General features: G+C 35.0%; 1 protein-coding gene across 10 annotated transcripts in view; it reads right to left on the reverse strand.

Annotated features, from left to right (window-relative positions):
• Positions 1 to 3,226: 3,226 nt before the first annotated feature.
• Positions 3,227 to 27,607, reverse strand: part of LOC144971141 (uncharacterized) — a 73,138-nt gene continuing 48,757 nt past the window's right edge. For all 10 annotated transcript variants that reach the window (XM_078911589.1, XM_078911586.1, XM_078911587.1 and 7 more), the window contains exons 3-8: positions 12,910 to 13,072; positions 9,492 to 9,651; positions 6,422 to 6,548; positions 5,572 to 5,624; positions 5,029 to 5,094; positions 3,227 to 3,500 (exon numbers count right to left, since the gene is read on the reverse strand). In XM_078911589.1, the coding sequence (XP_078767715.1) occupies positions 3,372 to 3,500; positions 5,029 to 5,094; positions 5,572 to 5,624; positions 6,422 to 6,548; positions 9,492 to 9,651; positions 12,910 to 13,072 (698 nt within the window). In that variant the 3' untranslated portion in view covers positions 3,227 to 3,371. The remainder of the gene's footprint in view (positions 3,501 to 5,028; positions 5,095 to 5,571; positions 5,625 to 6,421; positions 6,549 to 9,491; positions 9,652 to 12,909; positions 13,073 to 27,607) is intronic.

The raw sequence follows: 27,607 nt of genomic DNA on the forward strand, positions 1-27,607 counted from the left end.
TCAATAGAAGGAATATATATTAAAATGTGTCAAAAATTAATATTTGACCCAACTGACAAAGTCGGATTAATTGTCAAGGTGGACTGGTCACAACACACCCAAATCCCTCGAGAGATGTGACCAATTTTTTTCAAGTTGTTGAAAGAACCTTAAGACTTCTTGTATTACTTGATAATAAATCTGATTATTTTACAATTTGCTGGTTTACCTCAACAAACGAAATAGAGTCTTATTGCTACTAAGTTCAGAAGAACGTAGCACAATAAAATCTTACATCCAAAAGTGCATTGTATTGCTACAGCTACTAATTTGTCGTCTGACAAAATAGTCGAGATGAAATTCCCAGCTGCCAAAAAGAGGAAGTCTCGTTATCTGATTGATTTATTAGATTGATGCGAGTTCCTCACTAATGAATGTTCTTGGAAAGCAAATAATAGGGAATTATGTTTCTTAATTCATTTTATAAATTCCACTTACATATTTCTCATTAGTTTCAAAGCCAATTATGTAAAAGTATGGACAAATCACAACAATTACTTTTATACTTTTTTCATGATTAACAAAAAATACCGTTGCTCAAGGTGAGCACTACTCTTACAGCATCATATTACAGTTGAACATGCCTTCTCCCTTTAATTGTGAGCCTGATTTTTTTTTTCAACCTGCAGACTTCATCATTTTAACCAAGAGATCAGCACCAGTGATGCGGCTCTGGATTGAATGTTAGATCTGCCGTTATAGTGGGATAAAGATTATCAAAATTATTCAGCCTAAATAAATAGCCCAACAATAGCTGTCACATTCAACAACTCTCTCCGCCCTCGAATACAAATACTCAGAATTGAGTCAACTTCAAGTAACATTCAGAATTATTGTTTGATGATCATAAAAAAGAAAAACTCTTGCCTGCAAAGGCTCAACATACCTGCCTACTTTTACGGATTGTCCGTCCGAAATTCTTACGGAATTAGGTAACAATTTCGGACATATGGAAATGGAAGAAATATTACGGATTTTGATTTCACAGCAATTTGGTCGTAGTGTTGGAGAATGTTTTTTTGTTTTTTTTTAAGTTCCCGCAGTTATCAAAAAAAAAAAAAAATGTTCCCTTAAAGTTATAAAGTCTACTGTTCAGTTCACGCCCATGATAGCTTATTGATTGCCAGCTCGTAATGGTGGAGGTCAACAACATTTATTTTACATATAGAAGGTTGTAGATACGGTAGATACGCATTATTTAAAAAAAAATTGTTGTTGTTGTTAATTGGTGGAGTATTACTAAAATTGTACCATTTATTACTGATGAATTTTGTGTTGGCTACTGATTTTGAAATGTTCAAGTAGACAGGTATGGCTCAATAGTCACCTCTTCATTCTGTCCCCTGTACAAACAGCCAATTTTATGTGACAACCTTGCTTTGTTTTTAGGCTCTTTGCCTCAACCAGCCTTAATTGTGATCATAAGATTCCATTGAGGACAGATTGAACTGAACTTGATGTGAGCTGTATTTCCCATCAACAATAAGTAACGATTAATGATTGTGATTTGTATTCTCTTTTTAGTACCTCTAAAAACGGGTAAAATTGAACAAAAAATAATTCTACATTTGATAAAAATATAAAAAAGAAATAAATAAAGAAATAGAGCATTATAACAGTAAGTTGGAGAGTCGCATAAAATATAGATTAAGAAGCAATTTCATAACAGAATTTTAAAACCAACAAAAAAACAAACAAAAAAAAAACAATTAAAATACTTTGCCATCCAATAGCAAACTAATTTTAAATGAGAGACTATGAAACTTTGATGAGAAATACAAAGGTGTCGGGTTATTTAATTTTTCAGAGATCACAGAGATTAATGCTCTGTTTTGTACAGGTTTTTTTTTTGACCGAAGTGTTGAAATTATCATTTTCTTTCCCTACAAGTTGGAGTCATTCATGTTTATTCTCTCTGGCACAAATGTTAAAACAACCAATTATGGGATTTGTTAAGGATATTGCATCTTTGAGTTATCATCATGAATACATAAGAGTTTTATATACAAATGGATGTATGAAATGTTGACAATGAGTTGTGATAAACATGCTGATAAATGATAACTAATGGTTTCAATCCAATACATATTGTCTTATTCGCCAAGAAAGAATTTTTTCACATTAAATTTTTAAAACTTTGAAATAACCAATTCCGCATTCGTTTTAGAATTGCTATTGTTATCATAGAATTTTTAAAAATGTTAAAAAATGACAGAAAATGGTGTAAAAATATCTTACCTCATAACTCATATAAACGTGATACAGATTAAATTGACGCGGTTGATGACTTATTGTCGTAAACATGAAGCAATCACAATAACACATTTATATACTGATGAAGCAGTCATAGATCAATGGTTAGAATTACTAGATTTAAAATAATCGTATATTCCTAACTGCCTGCGAGTTGCATAATATATTAAAAATAAAGAATTAAAATGATATTTTTATAAAGTGCCATTAATAATGAAAATGGCTACTTCTCACTTCTTTTAAAATAATCCAATTTAGTATTTAGTTGGTTCTTCTCCACCTTTAAGAATGGACAATTTTTTAAGGAATACTGAAGAGTGTAATTGTTGAAAACTTAACAGGGCATCTGACTGCGTACGCTATGTAAAGGAAAGGAAATCATCGGTTCCAGAAATTTAAATATTTATAATAATTTAATTTCAGTTTTGCAATCATATTTTGAGTACTTTTACAAAAAGTGGGAATTGAGAACACAATAATATATATATAATATATATATATATATATATATATTATATTAAAATATATATATATATATATATATATATATATATATATATATATATATATATATATATATATATATATATATATATAATATATATATATATATATATATATATATATATATATATATTTATATATATATATATATATATATATATATATATTAATCGTATTTGACATGAAGTCAATCATTCATAGCAATAGCAATATAAAAATTAGCTGTCAAAAAATGACAATCACTTTTAGGTTGATGATGGATAGGGAATAAGGTGAAGAATGATGACGAAAAGAAGACAATGGCGGAAAAGAGAAAAGAAAAGAAGACCATGGCGGAAAAGAGAAAGAAAAAGAAGACAAAACAAATTTTTTCAAGAAAGAGAAACAAAATAAGAACATGAGGAAAGAAGATGAATGAGTAAAATTTTCAATTGAGCTGCATTAAATAAATGTCTCTTTTAATTTCTTTTATTTTTATTTTTTTTTTTTTTCGTAAGGTTCCTTCCTACTGTTGTGATAGTAATCTCTCATACGCCATAATTCAATGGTAATGGCTTGCTTTCCTTTTTTCCAATCTACATATTAGTGTCCACAACGGAATGCTTTGAGTTTCGCACTTCCTCCCCATCATAGGCATTCAGAGTAGCAAATCGGTTGTCTTGGAGGTGCTTGATGTTAGCTGATATGGACATGATGAAGAAAATCTGGAAGGGGGTGGGGGGGGGGGGGGGGAGGAAAATAATAATCAAGGAAAGAGAGCATTACATGTTGTTCTTCAATATTGCAGGGGGGAAGAGTAAGGTAAGGAGGAAAATAGAATAAAATAATAAAACCATTTTTTTGGTCCTCAATTAAAGTTTATGGAAATATCAAGGCAGCACTATCAAAATCTTCCACTGGTATTTTGAAAGGTACATAGTAAATAATTAAGCTTTTGTATAATATCCCCTATTTAGAATTCTCTCCCTGAGTCTTGAAGAAGGTCGACCTCAGTGGACATCTTCAAGAAAAAGTTCTCAAAACTTTCCTATTTCAAAAACATCTTTTTGACGGCAACTAATAAATTTTAATTATTGAGGCTTTGGCAAATACAATTATTATTATTATTATTATTATTATTATTATTATTATTATTATTATTATTATTATTATTATTATTATTATTATTATTATTATTATTATTATTATCATCATCATCATTACCATCATCACCATCATCATCATTATTATTATTATTATTATTATTATTATTATTATTATTATTACTATTATTATCATTCTTATTATCATCATCGTCATCATCATCATCATCATCATCATTATTCTTATGGTCTAAGAGTGATAATAATCATATTATCTCATCCCCTAACATGATCTAGAGTTGTCCTCGCCTCAGGTCACGTGCCAAACCCCGCGGGCCTGGGTTGATTAGATTTTTGAATTCAGTCCCTGTTCGTATCGTGTGAAGAAATGATGTGTGTGAAAATGGAGATGACCGGTTGTTCCATGAAGTTTGAAAATATATCTATGTGTTTTAAGTGTTTGTAATTATGTCCAGGTATAGTATCGTCCGTAATAAATGTTTAATTGTTTTAAACGTTTCGTTATTCCTTTTGTTTAGCTTCATATCATGTTCGTCCCATCTTCTTCCATCCTCCTTTGTGCACTCATATGGTAGTTGTACCACCAAGCTTACTTTATCACTATATCTTTCTCTTCATTTCTCCATCTTGGCTCATCATAATCCTATGATGTAAACCCGGAGACTCCTATCCGAGGGTCCTTCTACTTTCATACTATGTTACGGGTTGCATTTGTCTGCTGTCTTAGGACAAAGCGGTATCCTTGAACCTCAACCTCCCGCTTATAAACACCAGTGATATCTGGTGCCTAAGAAACACCCATAACAATGATTAAATATGATGTATTATTACAATTACTTTTATTTTGATGGCAAAAATGTGAATTAAGAGCCTTCGTCAAGGGTGCAAGTTTGCAATACCCACAGCATGACTAGAGCTTTGGGCCTATAGACCACAAGGCAAGTGTGATACCACGAAGTCCGCACGAGTAGTTAACATTTATATAAGTGAACAAGATGTAAACCAAAATTTGGCAAAGTGATAGATCAACATTTGGAAACAAAATCGTGGTCCTCTAATGTTATAATAAATAAGCAAATAGCAAAACGAACGGTGATATAATGAAAACGATTTTTGTTTTAACACTCACCAAACTGTTGGCTATGAGAAAAGCTCCAAACATGGCAACCCCATAACATATCAGGAGTTTCTTGGCCTGGGATATAAGAAATTAAAAATATTTGAAATCTGTTAAACGAAAGAATGAATATAGCCACATTTTTTGTTTCTATACAGAGACCTGTGACAAGATTTCATGAAATTAGAAAATTATTTCCTTCAAAATCAAGAAATGTTAAGCACGATCAGTGGCTGAATGGTGACAGTGATTGTTGTGGAAAATTCTGGTACTTTAATGTACTCTTGTCTCAACATCACCATTTTTGTGCCTGATATTCATTGGTGGTGAAGATGATGACATTAAAGTCGTGGGTCAAAGCCGATATGAGATCGATCAATACAGATTGCCGGTATTTTAACAGCTATCTGAACACATTTATTATGGCTTATTATTTTTAAAGATCGTATGGAAGCTCACATTAACATTATGTATGCCCTACTACAATAGGTCTTAAGAATAGCACTAGCACTAATAAAATGATAAAACAAAGATGGGAACACATTGTAAACTTACATCTTCTGTGAAATCATCCAGTGCGCTACCTTTGTAGTCTTTGGAATCGAAACCTGCAAACATACAACAATAAATTGAAAGATGAGTAAACATGAATTAGCAAACTTTGTTATTGCACTCCTCCACAATATGGAGACAACAAGTATTTGAGTGGGTATGTGAGAAAGATAAAACAAATAATTCACATTTTAACTCTTTGTCTGTCCACTTTTTGATATCTGGCCAAAAAAAAATCACCTCAACATGGTTGACAAAATATAGGTTCGAAAGAGGATTGTTAATTAAACATTTCTTTATACCCTGTGCTAATTAATGATTAGCAAAGAACTTTCTCTCTCTCTCTCTCTCTCTCTCTCTCTCTCTCTCTCTCTCTCTCTCTCTCTCTCTATCTATCTATCTCTCTCTCTCTCTCTCTCTCTGGCTATAGCGTGCATACGATGTATTTGGGGGGGGGGGGGGGGGGGGGGGGGGGTTAAAACCTACCCTCACGCTCTTAATCCTTGGTCTAAATCTGAGAAGAAATAAAGCACATATTTTCTTTGATAATGAAGAAGGACAAGGTACAAAAAAAGCTTTCAATAAAACCAGCCCACCGCGCATCTACTACAAAACTTGCACTGACGACTAAGAAGAGAGAGAGAGAGAGAGAGAGAGAGAGAGAGAGAGAGAGAGAGAGAGAGAGAGTGTGTGTGTGTGTGTATGTGTGTGTGTGTGTGATAGAGAGAGAAGAGGAGAGCGAGAGAGAGAGAGAGAGAGAGAGAGAGAGAGAGAGAGAGAGAGGAATGGGGCAGTCAGGGCAGAAAGAAGGACAGATAAAGAAGAGAGGGGGAAAGGGATAGACGCTCCTTACCAAAGACATCAGGATTGAACGCAGTCCTTTCAACGATGAGGAAGTTAAGGATGAAGACCAGGGGTGTTCCCAGAAGAGCAGTGGCCAAGATCCACAAGGCTGTCATGATGTATGTGAAGACCAGGACCTGAAACATTTCAATTTCAACCATCAAATATGTGACCCATAAAAGAAGAAGAAGAAGACGAAAGAAAGAAAGAAAAGACGGAATAAAAAGAAAAGAAAAAGACACCGATGTATTTTAGTCAGTGCTCAGATTACTCAAGGAGATAATGCATAGTACATACTTACCTTTAACTCTGTATAGAAATGTGTGAGCCAGTCTTAAGAGTAGGCCGCCTTATTGTTGTTCTGTACTTAAATGTGTTTGTTTTTTATTTTGTTTTCTGGGATTTTTTGTCTCCCTAGTTTTTAGGATGATCTTTACGCATAATTTTACAAATATACTGTTGGTGACCACCACATACTAAACTTTTCAAGAGGCATGAGTGCCTATCCGAACTCGGAATGCAATTATGGCCTTGAATGAATATTGTTGTAATGAAGATTATTTTGGGTTGTCTTGAGGGTAGATATATCCATTCAACTATGAGATCATAACAATTTGTTTTACCAGATCTGCGAAAAAGTACATGTTGCAAGAAGTAAAATCATTTAGACACTCATAATGGTTTATTTATTTTTGTTTCGTTATCCTTTGTTTTGTATTTTTTTGTTTGTTTTGTTTTGTTTCGTTTTGTTGATCTTCTGCCAATAATCTCTATATTATTTCTCTTCGGAATGCAAATTATTGATAATGTCGTGGTTATTTCCCTTGACAGGTTCAATGGTTCGGTTTTGACAAAAGAACAATAATTAGGTGATTAATAGATGAAAGTAGGCCACTTGTGTGTGAACATGTGGCTTTCGTCAGAAACTACAAGCCAGGAAATTGATTTCATAAAATAATAATATCGTTATTTATCTGTTATCGTTTTTTATCAGCATTGAGAGTCAGCTGGAAAAAGCGGAAACTAAATATTTGATAATGGTTTTATTTGTTTGTTATCGAAAGCAAACAGCCATGGAAGAGATAACACGGTGGCTGTAAAAGAGCATTTTACACCATGTGATCCAAAAATAACCATTGAACATTTTATCATCATCACCATCACCACCATTATCATAATCGTCCTCGTCGAATTCGTGAACGTCGTACTACTACTACTACTACTACTACTACTACTACTACTACTACTACTCCTCCTCCTCCTCCTACTACTACTACTACTACTATTACTACTACTACTACTACTACTACTAATAATAATAATAATAATAATAATAATAATAATAATAATAATAATAATAATAATAATAATTATGCTATTTCTTACCGTTACTACTACTACTACTACTACTACTACTACTACTACTACTACTACTACTACTACTACCAAATTACTATTCTATCTACTCTACTACTACTACTACTACTACTACTACTACTACTACTAACTACTACTACTACTACTACTACTAACTACTACTACTACTACTACTACTACTACTACTACTACTACTACTACTACTACTACTACTACTACTACTACTACTAATAATAATAATAATAATAATAATAATAATAATATTAACAATGCTATTTCTTACCATTACTACTACTAATATTTCTACTACTACTACTACTACTACTACTACTACTACTACTACTACTACTACTACTACTACTACTATAGCTACTACTAACTACTACTACTACTACTACTACTACTACTACTACTAACTGCTAATAATAATAATAATAATAATAATAATAATAATAATAATAATAATAATAATAATAATAATAATATAAAATGCTATTCTTACTACTACTACTGATATTTCTATACTATACTACTACTACTACTTATCTACTACTACTACTACTACTACTACTACTACTACTACTACTACTACTACTACTACTACTATTACTACTACCACTTCTACTACTACTACTTCGGTTCGAGCGTAGCCTTTATCAACTCACAGGCCTGACACTTTCCTAAAAATTATGTTACAATTAAAGAGATGATCACCAAAAGAAAGTAAAGAGTTTGTTGTTAATAATACCCATAGAAACAAATCATCCCACTTGTTGTACTCTTGAATAAAACCCGCAGTTCACTTTCTTTTGGTGATCGTCGCCTTTCACTGGGACGTAATGTTTTGGGCAGTGACAGGCTGAGTTTACAAAGGCTACTGTTCGAGTTATGATGTGAGCATATCCCCCTTTTTTTTTTTTTTTGGAGCTAGAAATCAAACTCCCATTGCTCATATTGATGCGCCGCAGTGCGGCTGACGCCAAGATTATCTCGGTTTTTGCTCGAGATAGATCCTTTTAAAAAAAAAATCATCTTCTAAAAAAAAGTAAAAAGAATTTTTTAAAAAAATTATTCGTTTTATCTTACATCAAAAAGACTTCACTTTTACTTCCAGATATTACCATACAAAATTTTAGTAAACATTGAAATAAAAATACAATTACCTTTATTCATCCCAAAAGGAATTTTTTTCTTTCCTTTGGGTTGATCCCAAATGAAGATCGGAACAACCCAGGCACCAGCTGCGACGCAGCGCCGCAAAGTAAGCTAGGGAAGGCTACACAGCGCGAGGATTCGAAGTAGCTACCTTTTGGGGCACCAGCAAATCATACCGCAGTGCCACGCTGCCCTTTTGTGGGGCACACCTTGATAAACCTATTGTTATGGTGAAATAATACAAACCCCAACTTACTAACGAAAGAGTGAAAATGGAGAGGCTTCGTATGGGAACAAAACAGACAATGGACGTTTCGGGTACAAACCCTTCGTCAGCACAACAGTACACAAATAAACGTGGAGAACAAATAAAATATAATGAAAAATAACTTGTATCAATGGTGGTTGTGCTGACGAAAGGTTTGCACCCGAAACGTCCATTGTCTGTTTTGTTCCCATACGAAGCCTCTCCATTTTTACTCTTTCGTTAGTATTTTACGATCACCGGCTTGAGGCAGCCCCTACCGTTTTCTAAAACCCCAACTTACAAATATATTGAGCCCCTTGGCACACTTGTTTTTGGCGAATGAGTTGAAGACCCGTCTGCTGGTGGGCTCCGAGGACAAGTGGCCCACCACGAGAAACAGGGTGGTAAACACAAACATGCCCGAAGACACTCCAATCAGGGTGTACTCCATGAACCAAAGGCTGGAGAGGGAAAAAAGATAGACATTCGATTTAGGTATCTTGTGATAATCAGCGTGTCAAAACGGTATTATGTCGGAATGAATCAAACCCCGAAATTAAAGTGTATACTTAAAATGATGAGAATTATGATCTGCAATCGAATCAATTGTATTCATTCTCAACCATAATAAAGAGGAAATAGCCCCAAGTTTCATATTTGTGTCTGCGAATTCAATTTCCAGCACCAAGTTCATCCCGACAAAATACCGCCTGCAGACGGCGGGTCATATATTATATTATATAAACTTTTATAGATAGTTGACGTGGTGTACAAACAAACGGTAGGCTTGCACCTAGCAGCTTCAATACATGATAACATTATCGGCCATGGAACAACGCTTATCTTCGGCCAACTAAACTAAAAATAACAAGTAAATAAATAATACCACCCGAGCTACAGATTTGCAGACAAAATCTGTGCTCTGCAGGCGATTTGGAATCCTGTCAAAGTGAGTCGGGTGACATAAAACAGGTACGGAAGGAACAAGTTCGGCCTTTATCCATCATGGCGACCTTAAAGTACTGAATAGGGTCTCTTGACCTCCTCTTGTAAACGGGGAGGTCACCTCTTGTTTTCTCTTATCTTCTTTGAAATTTTAACCATCAGAGAAATCGGCAAGGGATGTTTCCTTTCCTTTCTTTTATTGGGGGGGGGGGGGGGGGAGAGAGAGAGAGAGAGATGTGGGAGGGGGGATGATGACGTTCATTTCGTAAACACGAGCTGTTAAATAATAAACTGATAATATTATAATTACCTAATGCTAGTTTTTATATTGTGATAATTTGAGTGTTTTTCTTTTGTTGGATACTATGCTTGTGTCTGAATCGGTTTTTAAAAATGTTTTAGTTTAGAAGTAAACGTTACATTTATGTAATTTCAGCACAAAAGGGGAAGGAAAAACATGGAAAACAAAATAAATGGACAACTAGATAGCTTTAGAGTTTAATGCATGCAATACCATTGAGTTAACGGATATAACTACATGCCGAATACATGCCGACCAGCCGAAATTTTGAGACTTCCAGATTACGAACTTTTATTTTACAAAATTTTGACACAAGTGAATAAAAAATGCACGGTATTGTACGATGTCACATTGTAATTCTTTTGTAGTACTGTATCTAGGTCTATAATTAGTGCTCACATACTGGTCGGCAACCCATATGCTGATACTGAAGGTAGTTTTAGTCATATGCACCTAAAATAGGAAGACAAAATTGAATAGCTCATATCAGCTGTCTGGCCAAGTGTCTAGTCTGAACCCACCAAAGTCTCACACCGAGGCGGAGTCTTCTAACGTCACATAGTGGGAATAGTGTCACTTGCTGTGCCCTCTATCCTCCATATAATATGATTTACCTTTCTATGATAATTGCTCTGTTAAGTTGTTCTGGGATTGAGATTTTGTCATGGTGGAAATCCTTAGCTGGGAGGGAGACACTCAAATGTTTTGAAAAACTTTATTGCTTTTGAGAGATTTTATTTTTTCCTTGCAAATCATCTTCCCGTTATGCACCATTAAAGTTATACTAAAAAGTTTTGAAAAAAAAGTACTTTGTAAACATTTGAATGTTTCTTTCACAACGAGATTCTTTGTGTCTGGATGGGATTTAAAGTTAATGTCAAATAAGCCACAAGGTGGATTGCTCGTGAAATCTTTTGTTCCCTATCCAGTCTCCTTCGTCTTGCTTTTCCTTTGGTGCTTTTTCAACTTCATATCTACAACTTTTCCTCTATCATCTTGCTTTTAAATGGCGCTAAAGTGACTGAATAGTGTCGGAATCGCCTTAAAATCACTAAAAACAAAATCTCACACAGACCACGGCATATCACCTCCACCAAAAGGGTACACTCAGATCATTCCTAATACTAATACAGAGTCACTAAGAGAGGTGATTTACATTGAAAATAAATACGATATTTCAAAGAAAAAAAAAAACCTCACTCGTATCCGACAATTTCCCATACAAGGAAGTCCCCGGTCAGAGGCAACACATTAGACGACCCTCTGAGTGGCCGGCACAACTGCCCAACATTTACGTCATAATACACGACGACAACTAAAAGAAAGTGAACAGTGATATAATTTATTCAACAGGAACCGCCAATACGGGCATTTATTGTTGCATTAAGCGCAACTTATGACAATAGAATTTTCACTTTCTTTTGGTGTTAGTCGACTTGTCGATTATGAGACTTTTTCATAGCATCGCGTTTGAGACTTTTTGACAAGGTCGAATCCATCTTGTGCGGTTATGTGGTCCTGTGGTATGACACCAGCTTTCGGATCGGAAGGTCCTGGGTTCGAGCCTCGCTAGGCGAATCGTTGAGTCCTTAGAAAAAGGCTCTTTAATCATACTCTCTCACCGCACTCAGGTGTAAAATGAGTACCTGGCCGTTAACAGCGTTGTCTCTGTCGGAAAAAAACTTGTAATATCGCCTAACAGGCGTCATGTCTCGTTCTGCATGTTGCGTGTTGCTGTTGATCAGGGACCCTTTGTAAAGCGCTTTGAGCACGTTTAGTGGATAATGCGGTATATAAAAGCTCAAGTTTTTGTTATTTAATCGATCTATAATATTTGGAGTAGAAGTTTTCTGGCCAATAGTTTAAAATGCGTTCTGTCAGAGTTGGGCAGTATGGACAGAGCAGTAATATTGTGTATGATGACAGAGACAAGGATAGATAAAGATCTCTAAAGACAATGTGTATGGTCCGGATTAGGCCCTAGGGCAGAATGACTGGGATCACAAATGTTTCAACCGCAAAGCGTAATAAGGTGGATGGAGGAAGACGAATGTAAGGTACTGGCAGTCAACTGTGGATTAGGGTGTTGAGTGGTGTGTGTGTGGGGGGGGGGGGGGGACTATAGTGATAGTGATGATGATAATGATGATGATGACGATGATGATGATGACGACGATGAAAATGATGATGATGATGATGATGATGATGATGAAAATGATGATGATGATGATGATGATGATGATGAAAATAATGATGAAAATGATGATGATGATGATGATGATGGTGATGATGATGATGATGATGATGATGATGATGATGATGATGATGATGATGATGATGATGATGATGATGATGATGATGATGATGATGATGATGATGATGATGATGATGATGATGACGACGATGATGATGATTGTGAAAATGATGATAATGATAATGACGATGATGATGATGATAATTTCTTCATACTTACAATGAGTCCGCATTCAGTAGATCTCTTGACCTCCTAGTGGCGATAAGAAGACCTCCGGCCAGACAACCAATCCCTAGCAGCTGGACAATCCAGGATAACAGGGATCCACAAGGGACCACGGACATGCATTTTAGGGTCTTCTCACAGCAGTTGTCGCTACGACCTGTTGAGACAAATAAAAAAGATAAGACACCGTTTTAAATCTTTCCGTAGCTGTTATCAGGATTTGAGGATTTGATGATATTTGCGACCCACTGGTCAATCTGGCATGTATTATGTCCGAAAGAAAAAATTGAAGAAAACCGAGTTTAACCAGTTAACTGCCTAACTCTCTTCGAGAAGTCTCAGGTTTGAGAGTTTTAGCCAAGATGAGAGTAGGCTACTTAAATCGATCGATAATTGAAGGAAGACTGTTTTGTTAATACACGAGTTTTTCCAGGGTAGTGCAATTAACTGGTTAAAGATAAAATGGTCAGAAAGAGTTAGGAACAGAACCAGCGCTCCTCGATGAAAGCGTTTAAGCCTACGTGCACTTATTTGCAGGTCTGATAACCAAATTCCTTAAGGGCTATTTGTTGTAATAGAAATCTTTAAAAATGACCCCAAATATGATCAATTACAACAATGTTAAACTAGGCTCATAAGTGGGTTCGGATGTCAGACCTGCATATATGTACACGTCGGTATAAGCTAAATTATTTTCTGAGCCTAGCTTCCAAATCAATTTTCTGTATCATGGTTCACTCTGTCATTATACCGTTTTGGGAATGTTGGCCACATTTATGTAACTAATCAGTTGTTTTTTATAAATAGATCATTATTCGGAGTAACAGTTAGCGGGAATAACAGGAGCGTAGAGTGTAGGATGGAACTCGGGTGTGGATGGGTATGTAGACGAGTATGTCAGATAATATATGATAGATAAGATGAATTACAATGTGTTAAATACGCGGTCTCCGCTGTGAAGATAGACTTGGTCAAGCGATCTTTAAGTACAAAGAAAGAAAGAAAGAAAAAAGAATCTTCATACACATATCATCTGTTTTATTTATTTTAAAATATTTAATCTCGTTCTTACTATTTATTATACTTTTGATAAGCGGCACTAGCATTAATTCACATCTAGATAGATCAAGTTTATAAAATCATTTTTTTTCTATTTTATTATTTCAAGCTCGAAAGCAAGCCACACCTGTTGCGAAAAGCACGTTAAATTTATAACTAGTTCATACCAAGAGTACCAACTTCACTTTGTTGTTGTTGTTGTTGCTGTAATCCCACAAATTACATCGTATTTATCAACTCACAATGGCATAAATGGTACATTGTTTGTCAGCCAATAATAACCAATGGAAAGTATTTGGAAAAGACCCATCCACTACAAGCATTGTGGTAAACAAGTAAACAAGATTAGCAAGCCGTTGCGTCCATCAACGAGTGAGCACACAGCTCAGGGTTTTTCTCCATAACAAAACACAAAGATGTGTTGTCCTAAGAGTATTAAATTAAAATATCGAGAGGAAAAAAAATCAATATTATAATATTAAGGATGGTGAAGTAAGGGTGAGTTGACATTTTGTTATAGTAATAACATAATGTATACTGACAAACTCTGAGAAAACACTATTTTCCAAAAAGTGTCCAACAAAAGAACAACATACGATTACTTCAAGTATCGATTGAAAAAGATTATTCCCAACTCGTCAAAAAGTCTAAAACATGAGACACTTCTTTCATGTCTTAGGTATAAGACTTTTTACAAAGATGAGGATCAAGGGTAGTTTCATTCGATCATTATTTGGAGAAAGTTTTCTGGCCAAATTTTAAAAAAGTGTTTTGTTAGATTATGGAAGTGTACGAATGACGATGAATGTCATTCGCCTTGATAGAGATTGAGAATGTTAAAGTCGAGTTAATCAATGAATGAGCTGATGGTGAATGTCAATAGCCAATGGAGAGAGGGAGGACAGGGAGAACGAGTCAGCTAGAGGATGAGGGGTAGGTGGCGAAGGAGAGGGATATATATATATATATATATATATATATATATATATATATATATATATATATATATATATAGAGAGAGAGAGAGAGAGAGAGAGAGAGAGAGAAGAGAAGAGAAGAGAGAGAGAGAGAGAGAGAGAGAGAGAGAGAGAGAGAGAGAGAGAGAGGAGAGTTAAAAAGGGAAATAAATTAATCTTCCCCCTCTCTATTCTCTTCATAATCCCTATGTTAAAAACAATACAAAATCAAAACAATACTGTTGTTTATGTCTTTAATGCAGATGTAAGGCTTAAAGAGCATACATGGTCATTAAAAAATGACTGAGATATACCGAAACGTGCGAGTGGAAAGTACGTAAACGCCCAAAGAGTAATTTTTGTCGATCGCGAGCACTATTTATTTGTTAAGTTTTTGAAAGCCAATTAAAACAGAGTAAACGTCACAATAATCACTTGAAAATCAACAATCCCATTGGTAATATAGAAAGGAAAGTAGAACAACAAAGCGTTGCAGTCGACCGCCCAAGGAACGACTTGTAAGACTTTCCAATACGTTTTGCCTGTACGTTTATCAATTCTAACATGTTGATGAGAGCAACAAGATATACCCTATCAGCAGCGTTTTACCACTTGATTGGGATATTAATCACTTTAACAATAGTATAAATAAAATATAAGACAAGTCAGAGGTATGAGTTACGGAACGACGAAGCTCTTCGTCGGACATCCGAAGGCAAGTGAAAGCAAGATAGACGACCAAGCAGACATGTATGGCAGAAAACAGACATAGAAGAGGAAGAGTTCTTTTAGTCCATATTTTGATGGAATATATCCGGAGAATGATATCGACGCCCTTTTACATATCTTTATCTTGCATCGCTGCCTTTCCGTACAACCTATCAATTTGACACTCATATTTCCAAAGACCTTCGATTCTCACTCACAGCAGTATTATTTCTCCTTATCAAAATTGATCTTCATCAACTTGTGCAATTTAGCAAGTAAGTTCTATGGTCAAAATAATCATTTTGAATATTTGAAACAAAGATAAAAGTGAGTTGGGCCATTGGCAGATTTTATTGGAGCGTCATAAGACAAGTAAATGTTCCAAACTATTAAATTGCCTGCTTGGCGATAGAGACACTTTATAATATAATAATATATTACGCCAGCCTTGCTACTTAAGTCAGAGAAGTTCGTGAATAATAGAGGTAGAAAGATGGAGGCCCGGGTGGAAAGGAGGATGGATAAATATTATGGAGATGCAACCCTCATAGACAGAGACAGGCTGGTGGCTCATAATCGATAAAACTGTCGTAACCCGATCAAGTATTCATCCTCTGTGGTGGGGGAGATGGAGATATTTCATAATATTCCAATTAACTGTTTGCTGTATAATTTAGTACAGACCAGTTTTGAATATTCTCCACATTCCTGTTCGTTATAGACTTTACAGCAATATAGCTAACGGAGAAAGAAAAATAGAAGGAATGCACATTTAAGGTCACAATCAAAGGCAATGTTTAGGCGACAAGTAAAATATTAACCTTGACATCAGAGATCCTCTCACCCAGTGACAAAGTTACAAAAATCAACACATACTTTTTAAGCAAGAGGTTTTCAACCCAGGGTCAAAACCACAACCCCTTACTAGCCTTATCTGTTCAACCAATTTAAGAGACTTTTAACGTGATATTATGAACAAAGTTATATTTCTTTTAAATATCAAGAATTGAACAAAAGAAATCTATCATTGGTCAAAAATTGAAAATGGATGACCTGACGTGGCCTGTCCAGAATGTGATATTAGCTGGTATTTTCCCGTAATATTTCGTTCTTTGTTTGGTGATTATTAGGTTAACAATTTAAAGATATGACGAATTTTACACTGATTTTAATACAACAAAATAAATAATTTAAGCTTTTCACTGTGAGATAAGCCCCCCAAAAAGGCAGTTCAAAGTTATCTAAGTGCAGGTTGCAAAGTGCGATATAACGAAGGTTTTTTAATAAGAGTATAGCACATAGCACCAGAAGCTACCAGAACCTAAGAGTGTGAAATATAGATGATTGGCAATTTAATACGGAGGTATTGATTATTTGTTAGTTAAAAATGACAAAAAGAAAAACAAAGCAACAAAAAAAAAAAAAAAAAAAAACAAAAAAAACAAAAACAAAAATTAAAAACATACAAACAAAACAAAGGTAGACAATAACAGAGAACGACCCCCCCCCCCCCCTCCCCAAACAAAAAAAAAATAAATAAATAAAAAAAAATAATAAAGCAACAGTGTTAAAATAAACACAGAGATCAGCAACTCAATGCAAACATGACGCGCTAAGCAGACCATAATGCGTACCATTTGGATTCGTTTAAAATCTCGTTAGATATAACCAAACTTCTCGTATATTAGAATCATAGCATCATGATAGATGATACATACTGAAATAATATGAATATGGCATTATATCCTCGACGAAGACATTCCTTCAATACAACATTGAATGGACTGTAATCCACATAGAAATCAAAATATAAATGAAAGTAAACACAACTTCAAATTATTGTGTATACATCGATGATACTGAGAAGATACTAAGTTCCCTGTAGCCAATTGCAGACTCCAGACTTGCAATGTTAATAACGAAGAAAATCAAACTACCGCACTAAAACTCATGGCAAAAGTCGATGTGCTATTGGAAGGCACACAGCAGAAAATTCCACTACACGATTACGACACATCATCATCACCATCATCATCGTGTTTGTTTACGTCTGGTGCCAACAATGCAATTATCGTTTTATGACTACACCAATTAAAAATCCCAATATACCCGCATCGCGGTGTTGGATCTATTAAATCATGGAAACAACATAATATAGACGGTTGTTTTCACTGCTTATCCATTTCTGCCGCCATCTGACAAAACATTATTTTCACTTTTGGCCATAAAACTTTTTACTTCAAATATTGGTATCTAGAGTGGAATGGCGTTTAATCAAATTCCAAAAGTGTCAAATTCAAGACTTCAAAATTAAATTTCAAGTTTGAGGCTTCGTGACAAGTTGAGGCAGATCAATAGATAGGTAGTTTTCTGGACAAAATGAAATTTTTAAAAAATGTTATATCAGACAACGTGAGAAATTTTTTAAATTGTCAGGCTACGACAGTTATCATGTTTCATAAATTAATAACGGGATTACCCGATACGTCAAACTTGACATTTAGTATTCAGAAGTATAGTTGTGTACTCATATTCATCGTCCATAAATTATGACCACTCACACTTCCTTGTTTTATAATAGTATATCTAAACGAAAATAAAACAGTTAATCGGTGTAGCACACTGCACACTACCAACGATAATCACCACTGCACACTATTGATGTTAATCAACAATTAAATGCATATTTAACTTTTGTAACGCTTGAGTGAATATATTTATTATTAATTACTCTTGAACGACAGCACAATAAAAAATAAATTTGAAAGTGCTCGAGGAAAAAAGATCTTGAAAATTCCTCTTTGTTTTTCCATTCTATTTCCACACTTAAATGCATTTGTTTGTAACTGGGCTGCCTTAAACTAACTAAGCACCTTTTTGACCGTGCACTTCAAACTGACACCTAACTCGTCGAAAAGTCTTAAAAATGACTATTTAAACTGATGCGGCATCTTGTTTTGTCTATCACTAAAACATGAAGCAAACGTTTTCTGACCAAAAATAAATGAGTCAGAAAGAGATATGTCAGTGTATGATAGTCAAGTATACCTCGGACTAATACCGTATACAATTGCAAACACTTGAATTAAAGAGACATAACCTTGCCCGGATACTCTGTGATATGAATACACGCGATCATCTTATTCAGATATATCCTGCTACTTAACGAGAGCGGTAATAACAGTACGAAGTGACATCCATTGAAATAATCATTCTTACTCACTAAGGTGACTCGTCTGTCGTTTTGAAATTTATCAATTCTGAACATTGAATCGGATGTTTGGTTAACAACTATTAAGCTTAAAGGCCTTTTCAGAACATAAAGTTTAATATAACAGCTTTATTGGTGTAAATCCTTATCTCAAACATGAATTGACTTGTAAGCCTTTGGGATTAATATCATCGTTCCCTCCATCACGATTTGACCACAAGATGTCTCAAACTGAAGGCCATGCATTAACAACCATCAAACATTACATTTGTATAGGTCTTCCTATATTCTTTTTGAAAAATGTATTTAAGATTAGGCACTAAATTCGCGTAGTAAGTCATGCCAGGAAAGTTAAATATGTAAAAACGCGATTGACATTGTCTCTACATCACTCGTACCCAGCCCCAATTCTGACTTATTCTCTGCGGGAAAAAACACTCCATAATTCACGTATTTAAAGTTTTGGCCAAAAAACTCGTCCTTGAAATATCGATCGATAAAAATTACCCTCATCCTGGCAGAAACTCTCAAACATGGGACTTCAAGTCAAGTTTGAGAGTTTTTGCTGAGATGAGGGTCAGTTTAACCGAACGATATAAATTGAAGGATGTGTTTTCTGGCCAAAATATTAATTTGCCAATTTTCAGACCATGGCAGAAATCTCCTTTTTACTGTTCCTCTTTTTGATATTTGCAATTACTATGTACAAACGTAGAGTGATTCCAAATATACACACCGCTTAAGGTGAAGCTTTCAGACCAAATTACCTCGACAATTTAAACAGAGCAGTAACTTTACGGACGAACAAAATGAATGGGAATTTCTCGTGGATAGGATTGTAAAAGTAAGATGGTATTGATGCAAAGGGTTTAGTTTTTAAAAAATCAAAACAAGCCGGATATAACATACCAACACACAAAACTATGAGTAACCTTAAACGTTTATAGTCTGAATATTAGAAATAGGCGTGAACTACTGAAAAGAAAATAAACGTGGCTAAAAACAAGAACAAAAAAGCTGAGTGACGTCAATTTCGATCATTCTTTACAACGAACGAGAAGCTTGCGGCGTGTAAGAGTGAAATCAGATTGATATGGAATTCAAGGGTAAGCAAATTAACTAAACGCAATTCTTTCTCTCCATCTTCATCGTCGTCATCATCATCATCATCATCATCATCATCATCTTCATCTTCATCAACAACAACACAACCTCCACCACCAGGACCATCATCTCTCTATTGCATCAATAATCTAGCTCATGATGTATTTTGTGTTATCTTTTAAAATATACTGTTGAGAAATATAATTACTTTTCTCTTGCATGTTTATAAGACCGAAAACTGAAGTTGTAAGCAATTATGCTCTATAAAAGCTGCACTATTAAATCAATTTATTGAAAGTCTACGAATGACTACAGAATTACGAACACACCACACAAATTATGATAATTGACAAAGAAAATATACTGAAATGCATCATGTTTTAACCATTAATATCTGCTTCAAATATAATCAGAGTATATTTTAAATCAATAATATAAAGAGGACTTTCGTGTAGTCCGTCTGTTTACAACAATTATATGCAATTTGAATCCTTTGTCCGTAAAATATTCAAACAACGGGGCAGTCTAATAGTATTCTACACACAACCTCAAATTAAATAATGTACACAGGAAGTTTCAGGTAAACCTACATGGAATTATGTGCAGGTCTGATAACTCAATTTCTTATGGGCTTATTGTTGTCATGGAAGTACTCTCAAACCAACGCAAAATATTGTCCATGACAACAATGTGAAACCAAACCCATATTATTTTCTCACGGTTATCCGACCGGCAAATATGTACACGTTTCGTTAAATGGTTATAACCAACATACAATATATTGGCGTATTCTGGCAAAACAATTTTTGTTTTCATTCAGAACAGAACATTTCAGAGATCGATCAATTGAAATACCCCCCCCCCCACCCCCAAAGAAAAAAAAGCAATTTTAATTGATGTAAATGAAGTAAAACTTATTTGGTTAAAACTGTTAAAATATTTTGTCAAAATACGGACATATGTAATCGAGAATTGCAGTTAAAGACTTGAATACTAATACACAACAAGATCTAAATATCTTTTTAAAAGGATAATTACATGGGTGGCTCTCAGCATATTCACTGCTCATTGAGAAGTCTAGTGGAAGGTCAAAAACCAGTGAGAAAAACACAGCATTCGATTTAAATTCTTTTCGTTTCTGTCGTAAAACTATCTAGATTGAAATCAATTCGAAATGAATCAATAATTTTCTTAATTATCCAAAGTGAGAGCTAATTTCACAATTCTCAAACGCATAAAACATTATTCTAATCCGAGTTAGGATAAAACATAGTTACAGAAAACAATGTCACAACGTTCCACTGTAAAGCAAAGACAAAAAACAAAACGTTGCACATCACAGGGGGGCGGACATCCATCAACACAATTCGACATTCGACCCCAATGCTATTTTTACTAGCCATCACATTCACAACGTAATGCTGAAGAGATGAATACGACGACAGGAAGACAGTTTGAGTTCGGTGTAACTAACTGCTTGCATTGTTTTGGGACATCTTAATTTGTTCGGCTAAAAGACTATAAAAACGAACGTCTCCCAATCCAAACACACACACACACACACACACACACACACACACACAGAGAGAGAGAGAGAGAGAGAGAGAGAGAGAGAGAGAGAGAGAACGAAAGATAAATAGATAAATAGATAGAGTGTGTATGTTTGTGTGTTCGTGTGTGTCTGTGTGTATGTGTGACATGATGAATGTCAGTGATTGACCAACAGACCGGATGAACGTGTTTTGTTTGCACAGCCACAGAATACCTCGACTATGACAAGATTTGAAAAAAAAATAATTACATTAACTCGTCGGAGGAATGAAAAATGGAATTACAGCGGATAACTTATTCATCAAACTCATAACACAATCACTTTTGATAATAGTCTCTCTCTCTCTCTCTCTCTCTCTCTCTCTCTCTCTCTCTCTCTCTCTCTCTCTCTCTCTCTCTCTCTCTCTCTCCCTATCTCTCTCTATCCATATCTCATTCAATCCATGCCTTTTCAGTATCTCTCTCTCACTCTCTCTCACACACACCACAAAGACACACACACACACACACCTACACACTCTCCCCTCCACCCCCACCCCCCTTCCCCAACTATCTGCTTGCAATCTACCACACTTTTTAAATATCGTTTTACTGTTTAAAGGGCAGATAACCTCAATCTTTGTGTTTTAACATTCAACACAGCATGTAAGACGTAACTATATTCACACTTTAAAAATCAATCATTAACGATTACAAGTAAATAGTGTTGTTTTTTTCATTTGATTTTTTTTTTTTTTTTGAGTGGGGAAGGGGGAGGGGTTATTTATTTTAATATAAATGTCCTTAAATGTCCTTTGAGGGGTGACCAAACAAGAAAAGCATATAGAGAGTTAAACGCATTTCCTCCATTGTTGCCTTTTTGGCTTAGTATCCTACTTCAACCAATGACAATCCAGTTGACATCATCTCACAGCTCGCTAGTGTTTAATGTCAACATCCGGTGGGACTTGCACTCGAGTAATGAATGTAAACACAGCCTCAGTTTGTAAACAAAAAAGACCTAATCGTGAACTTTCCAGGGTAAGAGCTGCAACTTTCCATTGATGTGTGGAGGTTAAAAGTCACGGGCCAAAAGCTTTGACATCAAATGAATGATTGTTGGTTTAGAGGATAAGGAAAATGAGGAATAAGAGAACATAAAGAAAGAGGAGGAGGAGGAGGAGGTGGAGGAGTGGATAAGAAAGAAAAAAGACAATGAAGAAGACAACAAAGAACAAGAAGAAAAGGAGGAAGAGGAAGAAGAGAAAAAGAAAAGAATAGAATAAAGAGGACAATAACGAAAAGGAGGAAATGGCGTGGATATGGAAGAAGATGAAGGGGAGGATGAGCAGAAGGAGAAGGAGGAGGAGGAGGAGGCGGAGGTGGTGGTGGAGGAGGAGGAGGAGGAGGAGGAGGAGGAGATAATGGTGGTGGTTGTGGTGATGGAGGCTGGAAGAGGAAAAGGGCGTTTTGAGAAAGTAGTGGTGGCAGAATAACGAACACGCTATTGACGACAAGGAATTACAAATTCACCGCAAAAAGAAAAATCATGAATTTGTTTCGAAATGATATTATATAAACATCTAGAATGGAAACTATCGTAAAAACATCTAAACTATCAAGTCACGGGACAAAAGTCTCCACCATCGTTTCCAGGACATCTTTGAGAAATTAGGCTAGTCAGATAATTTTGTTTGCATTGTTTCAGGATTCATATTGTAAAATTACAAATGAATTCTAATGAATGCGATCATGAATCGAGCATGGCTAAGCCTTACACAGAACACTTCTTCTATCTATATTATTATATGGAACCAACAAAAAGCATTTCACAAAATATTCTGGACCAACAGACAAAAGATCGATATGAACGTATTTACATGTCTGGAAACCAAGCATCCTTTAGGTTTTGTTGGGTTTTGTTTTGCCGTCTCTCGAATGAAAAATAACAGTTTATGCTGATTTTAAGACATGTCTCGATTCAAATAATAACAAAAATATAGACCCGATCTAAATCATTTTCATCCGATATGTAAATTATGCGTACTCGTCTGTCCTAATTATTATTTTTTTCAAAAGGTGACATTTTACATTTTATAAGCCCAAAATCGACTTAATGTGCTCAATTCGCTTCACGAGGGGTCCTAAGCCAACAGCAACGTTTGACAAATAGAATCAGACATGGGGTATCTAAGACACTATTGCAATTTGAACAACCTCTTGGTTAATTAAAATGTTTCTCGTGAATTTTACAAACAAAATGCGAGGGGGCAGGCGGGCTTACCCCGAAAATTCAGTTGGTAGAGCACTCGCCTAATAAGCAAAGGGACCGGTATCCATCCGGACATTTAAGTAGCTGACTTTTAAAACGCACTAAGTCCCATTTTCACCATTCAAAGAAAACCGCGATTCTTCTGTGCCTCATAAAACAATACCCAGAGTGTTTTGAAACTATATTTTCCCTAGGGATTCTAAGGAGTTCAGAAGATAGCTTAAGAATGTTAACTCTTTTTCTATCAGGATGTTAGAACGTTTTGAAAGTCAGTTACTCATTTTTTTCTGGACCCCATGTCCACCTAGCAGTGAGTAGGTTGCTATTAGATTATTGTATAAACTATAGTAGTCACACAAAATCTCTCTCTCTCTCTCTCTCTCTCTCTCTCTCTATATATATATATATATATATATATATATATATATATATATATATATATATCTTTATCCCCTCTTTCCCTCCCTCTCCTTTATCTATATATCCCCCCCCCCCCTCTCTCTCTCTCTCTCTCTCTCTCTCTCTCTCTCTCTCTCTCCCCCCCCCCCTTTCCCCTGCCTATAAGCAGCTTCAAAGTTCCTGAAATTCAAAGTAAAAGGAAAGAGGTTTGACAAGACATTATAATGATTAATTTAGTATCTTTAATGTCTTTCTTATATCTAAAGCCAGAGCTACATTTAGCTTTGGGGCGAGGGGGGGGGGGGGGTCAAGAATATCAGAGATAGAGCTAACATAGATCTTTGTGGGCGAAAAGAAAAGAAGAAAATCCTTTGAGGAATTTTCACTGTCATTCGTTCTGCTGATTGTGTATGATAAATGAATGTACATGCCAAAATCTTCATGCTTTAATAGTTATAACAATAGGTTGTTTTACCAGATTAGTAGAACCTTTGAACAAAACATTAGACTTCAATGCAAGCATGTCAATTTTGTGACCTATCGCCTCCACTGTCTATTATGTTGGGTTGATATATATATATATATATATATATATATATATATATATATATATATATATATATATATATATATATAGGGTATGGAGAAGTGCCAGAGATGTTGGGTTGAACCAGGTGACGAAAAGGGGTTTTAAAGTTAACATGGCCATAAATGCAAGCTTTTATCAGTTTAAAGAACTATATTCATTCTCCTCAATTACAAAGAAAACCCTTAACAGAATTATTTTTTTCTGGACTTAAACAATCAGGTTTTTTTTAAAATCCAAACCATTCCGACATAATACCGATTTGAGGCCACATTTGATGAGACAGCTACTAATTTCCTTTTGACAAGGATGGCAAGAGTTGTTAACCATCAACAAACTTTGAGTGTCAATAGAGGACCAAATCGTTCGCAATAATAATAACAGTGCGTTAAAAAAATTATGAGGAAAAGTATCTAGCTATATTTTGATAAATTAAAATGACATCCAACTTGACAAAAAGTCTTCCCAATGTCAAAAACCAGATAATTTGTTAAAGCGCCAGTCGTTGCTGGCAAATTAGACGTTTCGGCATGGAATAAATAATAACAGTTTTTTAAAGATTGATAACAACAATTTGGAACTTTGGGTAAATTATGAAACTTCATTACATATTTCAAAAATAATAACATTACAAACAACAATAATAATAATAATAATAATAATAATAATAATAATAATAATAATAACAACAACAACAATAACAACAACAAGAGCAACAATAACAACAACAGCAACAACAAAGTAACGACAAAAACGTCAACAAGGACAACAACGACTACAATAAAGAAGTAAAAGATGGAAATGAGAAGAGAATCCAAAGACGACGACGACGACGACGACGATGGCGATGACGACAACTAATAAAAACATCAAACAAGCATCACCTTTGGCCAGTCTCCTACAACTCACAAAATCACAAACATGATGTATAGACTTAGAACGAATCGCTCCATCAGCACAGCTAACGATGTTATTACTTATTACCATTTCCCCGACACCTATCATTAAGCTGGGAAAAGACACTACATCAAAAGCCTGCAAGTCCAGTCTCATTCTAATCTTATCACCATCACCCTAATCATGATCATTATGAATAGCTTTTTCACACTTGGGACCATCATTATAACTGGCGTTTCTTTTTTTTATTTTAGTTTTATTTTTTGTTTGCTTGTTTTGTTTGGGTTCTTTTTCTTGGGGGGGGGGGGGGGGGGTGGCGAGGGGTTGTTTTCCAAAATCACAAGAGCTCATTATTTATTGACATACTTATAAACTAAACTATGGGTGGAAGCTTTTTGGGTTTTATTTCTTCTGTGCATACTGATCCTAACTATAATAGCCGTCAGCGAAAATGCAAGTAGGAGAAGAGTATCATCGAGCCAGACTGATAAAAGAAGAAGAAGAGAAGAAGAGAGAAGAAGAAAGGAAGAAGAAGAAGAGAGAAGAAGAAGAAGAAGAAGAAGAAGAAGAAGAAGAAGAAGAAGAGAGAGAGAGAGGAGGAGAGGAGGAGAGAGGAGGAGGAGAGAGAGGGGAAAGAAAGAAGAAGAAGAGAAGAAGAAGAAGAAGAAGAAGAAGAAGGAAGAGAGAGAAGGGAGAAGAAGAAGAAGAAGAAAGAAGAAGAAGAAGAAGAAGAAGAAGAAGAAGAAGAAGAAAAGAAGAAAGAAGAAGAAGAAGAAGAAAAGAAAGAAGAAGAAGAAGAAGAAGAATCGTAGGTATGAAAATGAAAAAGTAGAGCCATTTCATTTCATGGGGAGGAAATAGTTGCTAATCCGCCATCTCAACCGGATTTAAAAAGCTTGACTGGGGACATGGCCAGTAATCAAAATAAGGTTAAATTCTACTACAATTACGACATGAAGACTAAATCTTGACCCGACAAACAAGTTGATCGATAGAAATCTAAATCGATATTGGATAAATCAACAACTCGCTCAGAAATAGAAAATGCGATGTCATTGATACGAGTGTTGGGTGAACAAATATAGTAGGAAATAGAAACCCCTTTCCTTTCACATTCGTCAACAGACCATAGATAGACCATTGAATTTTGACGAAGTAAGAGTTGCCAGATTGTTTTATTAGTTCCTATGTATTTTTGGTTAGTAAAAACCCTACAATAGTAGTTTGTGGGCACAATAAAATCATGATTATCAATTCTAATTTTATGGTTTACATAAACCATATCGTTGCTTACATTACTTTGTCATTTCAAAAATGATTTTTTTTGTTTAACAGGCAACCATCAATAAAAAAATAACTGGTATGTATTCTGATTTCCATAGAGAATGCGGATAGGATGCCAGTGGAACGAGAGTTGGAAGAATAATTTTATCGATAGGAAAAATATACCCTCTTCACACTCGTCTATCGATGCGTTTGGAGAAAAATGGGGTCACGATAAATATTCATAGGTTGGGCATTCAGGATCTACTCTATTCGATAGATTCTTTTTTCTATAGAGCAGTAAAGTTAGGTGCCCCAAACGTAAACAAAGGTCGAGAAGCACGTGGCAAACCACATGTTCCTGTCTTGACAGCTCACGTTCCAATGTAAATAATAGAAAAAAATAACCTTTAAAATGTGGCTGTTAGGTGGCAAAAGAAACACATATTCATAAATACTCGATCATGCATCAAATAATGTCTAGATATGGATATTTTATGGAACAAAAGGTAAAATTTTCTAAAATTTATCAAAAGTTACAGTCTATCTATTTTTAGACCAGAGCAAATTATTGCGCTGGTGTGAACAAAACGAGAATTATTCGGAGCCTGATTTTCAGAATAATTTAGCCTTATATTATTATTTCTGCAACTGTTAGATTTTATGTAAACATATTTTCAATACAGAAAGTGGATTGCCTACAACTC

Source organism: Berghia stephanieae, chromosome 4 (assembly GCF_034508935.2).
Source record: "Berghia stephanieae isolate SIO BIC M18660-M18661 chromosome 4, UCSD_Bste_1.3, whole genome shotgun sequence".
NCBI classification, from domain to species: Eukaryota; Metazoa; Mollusca; class Gastropoda; order Nudibranchia; family Aeolidiidae; genus Berghia; species Berghia stephanieae.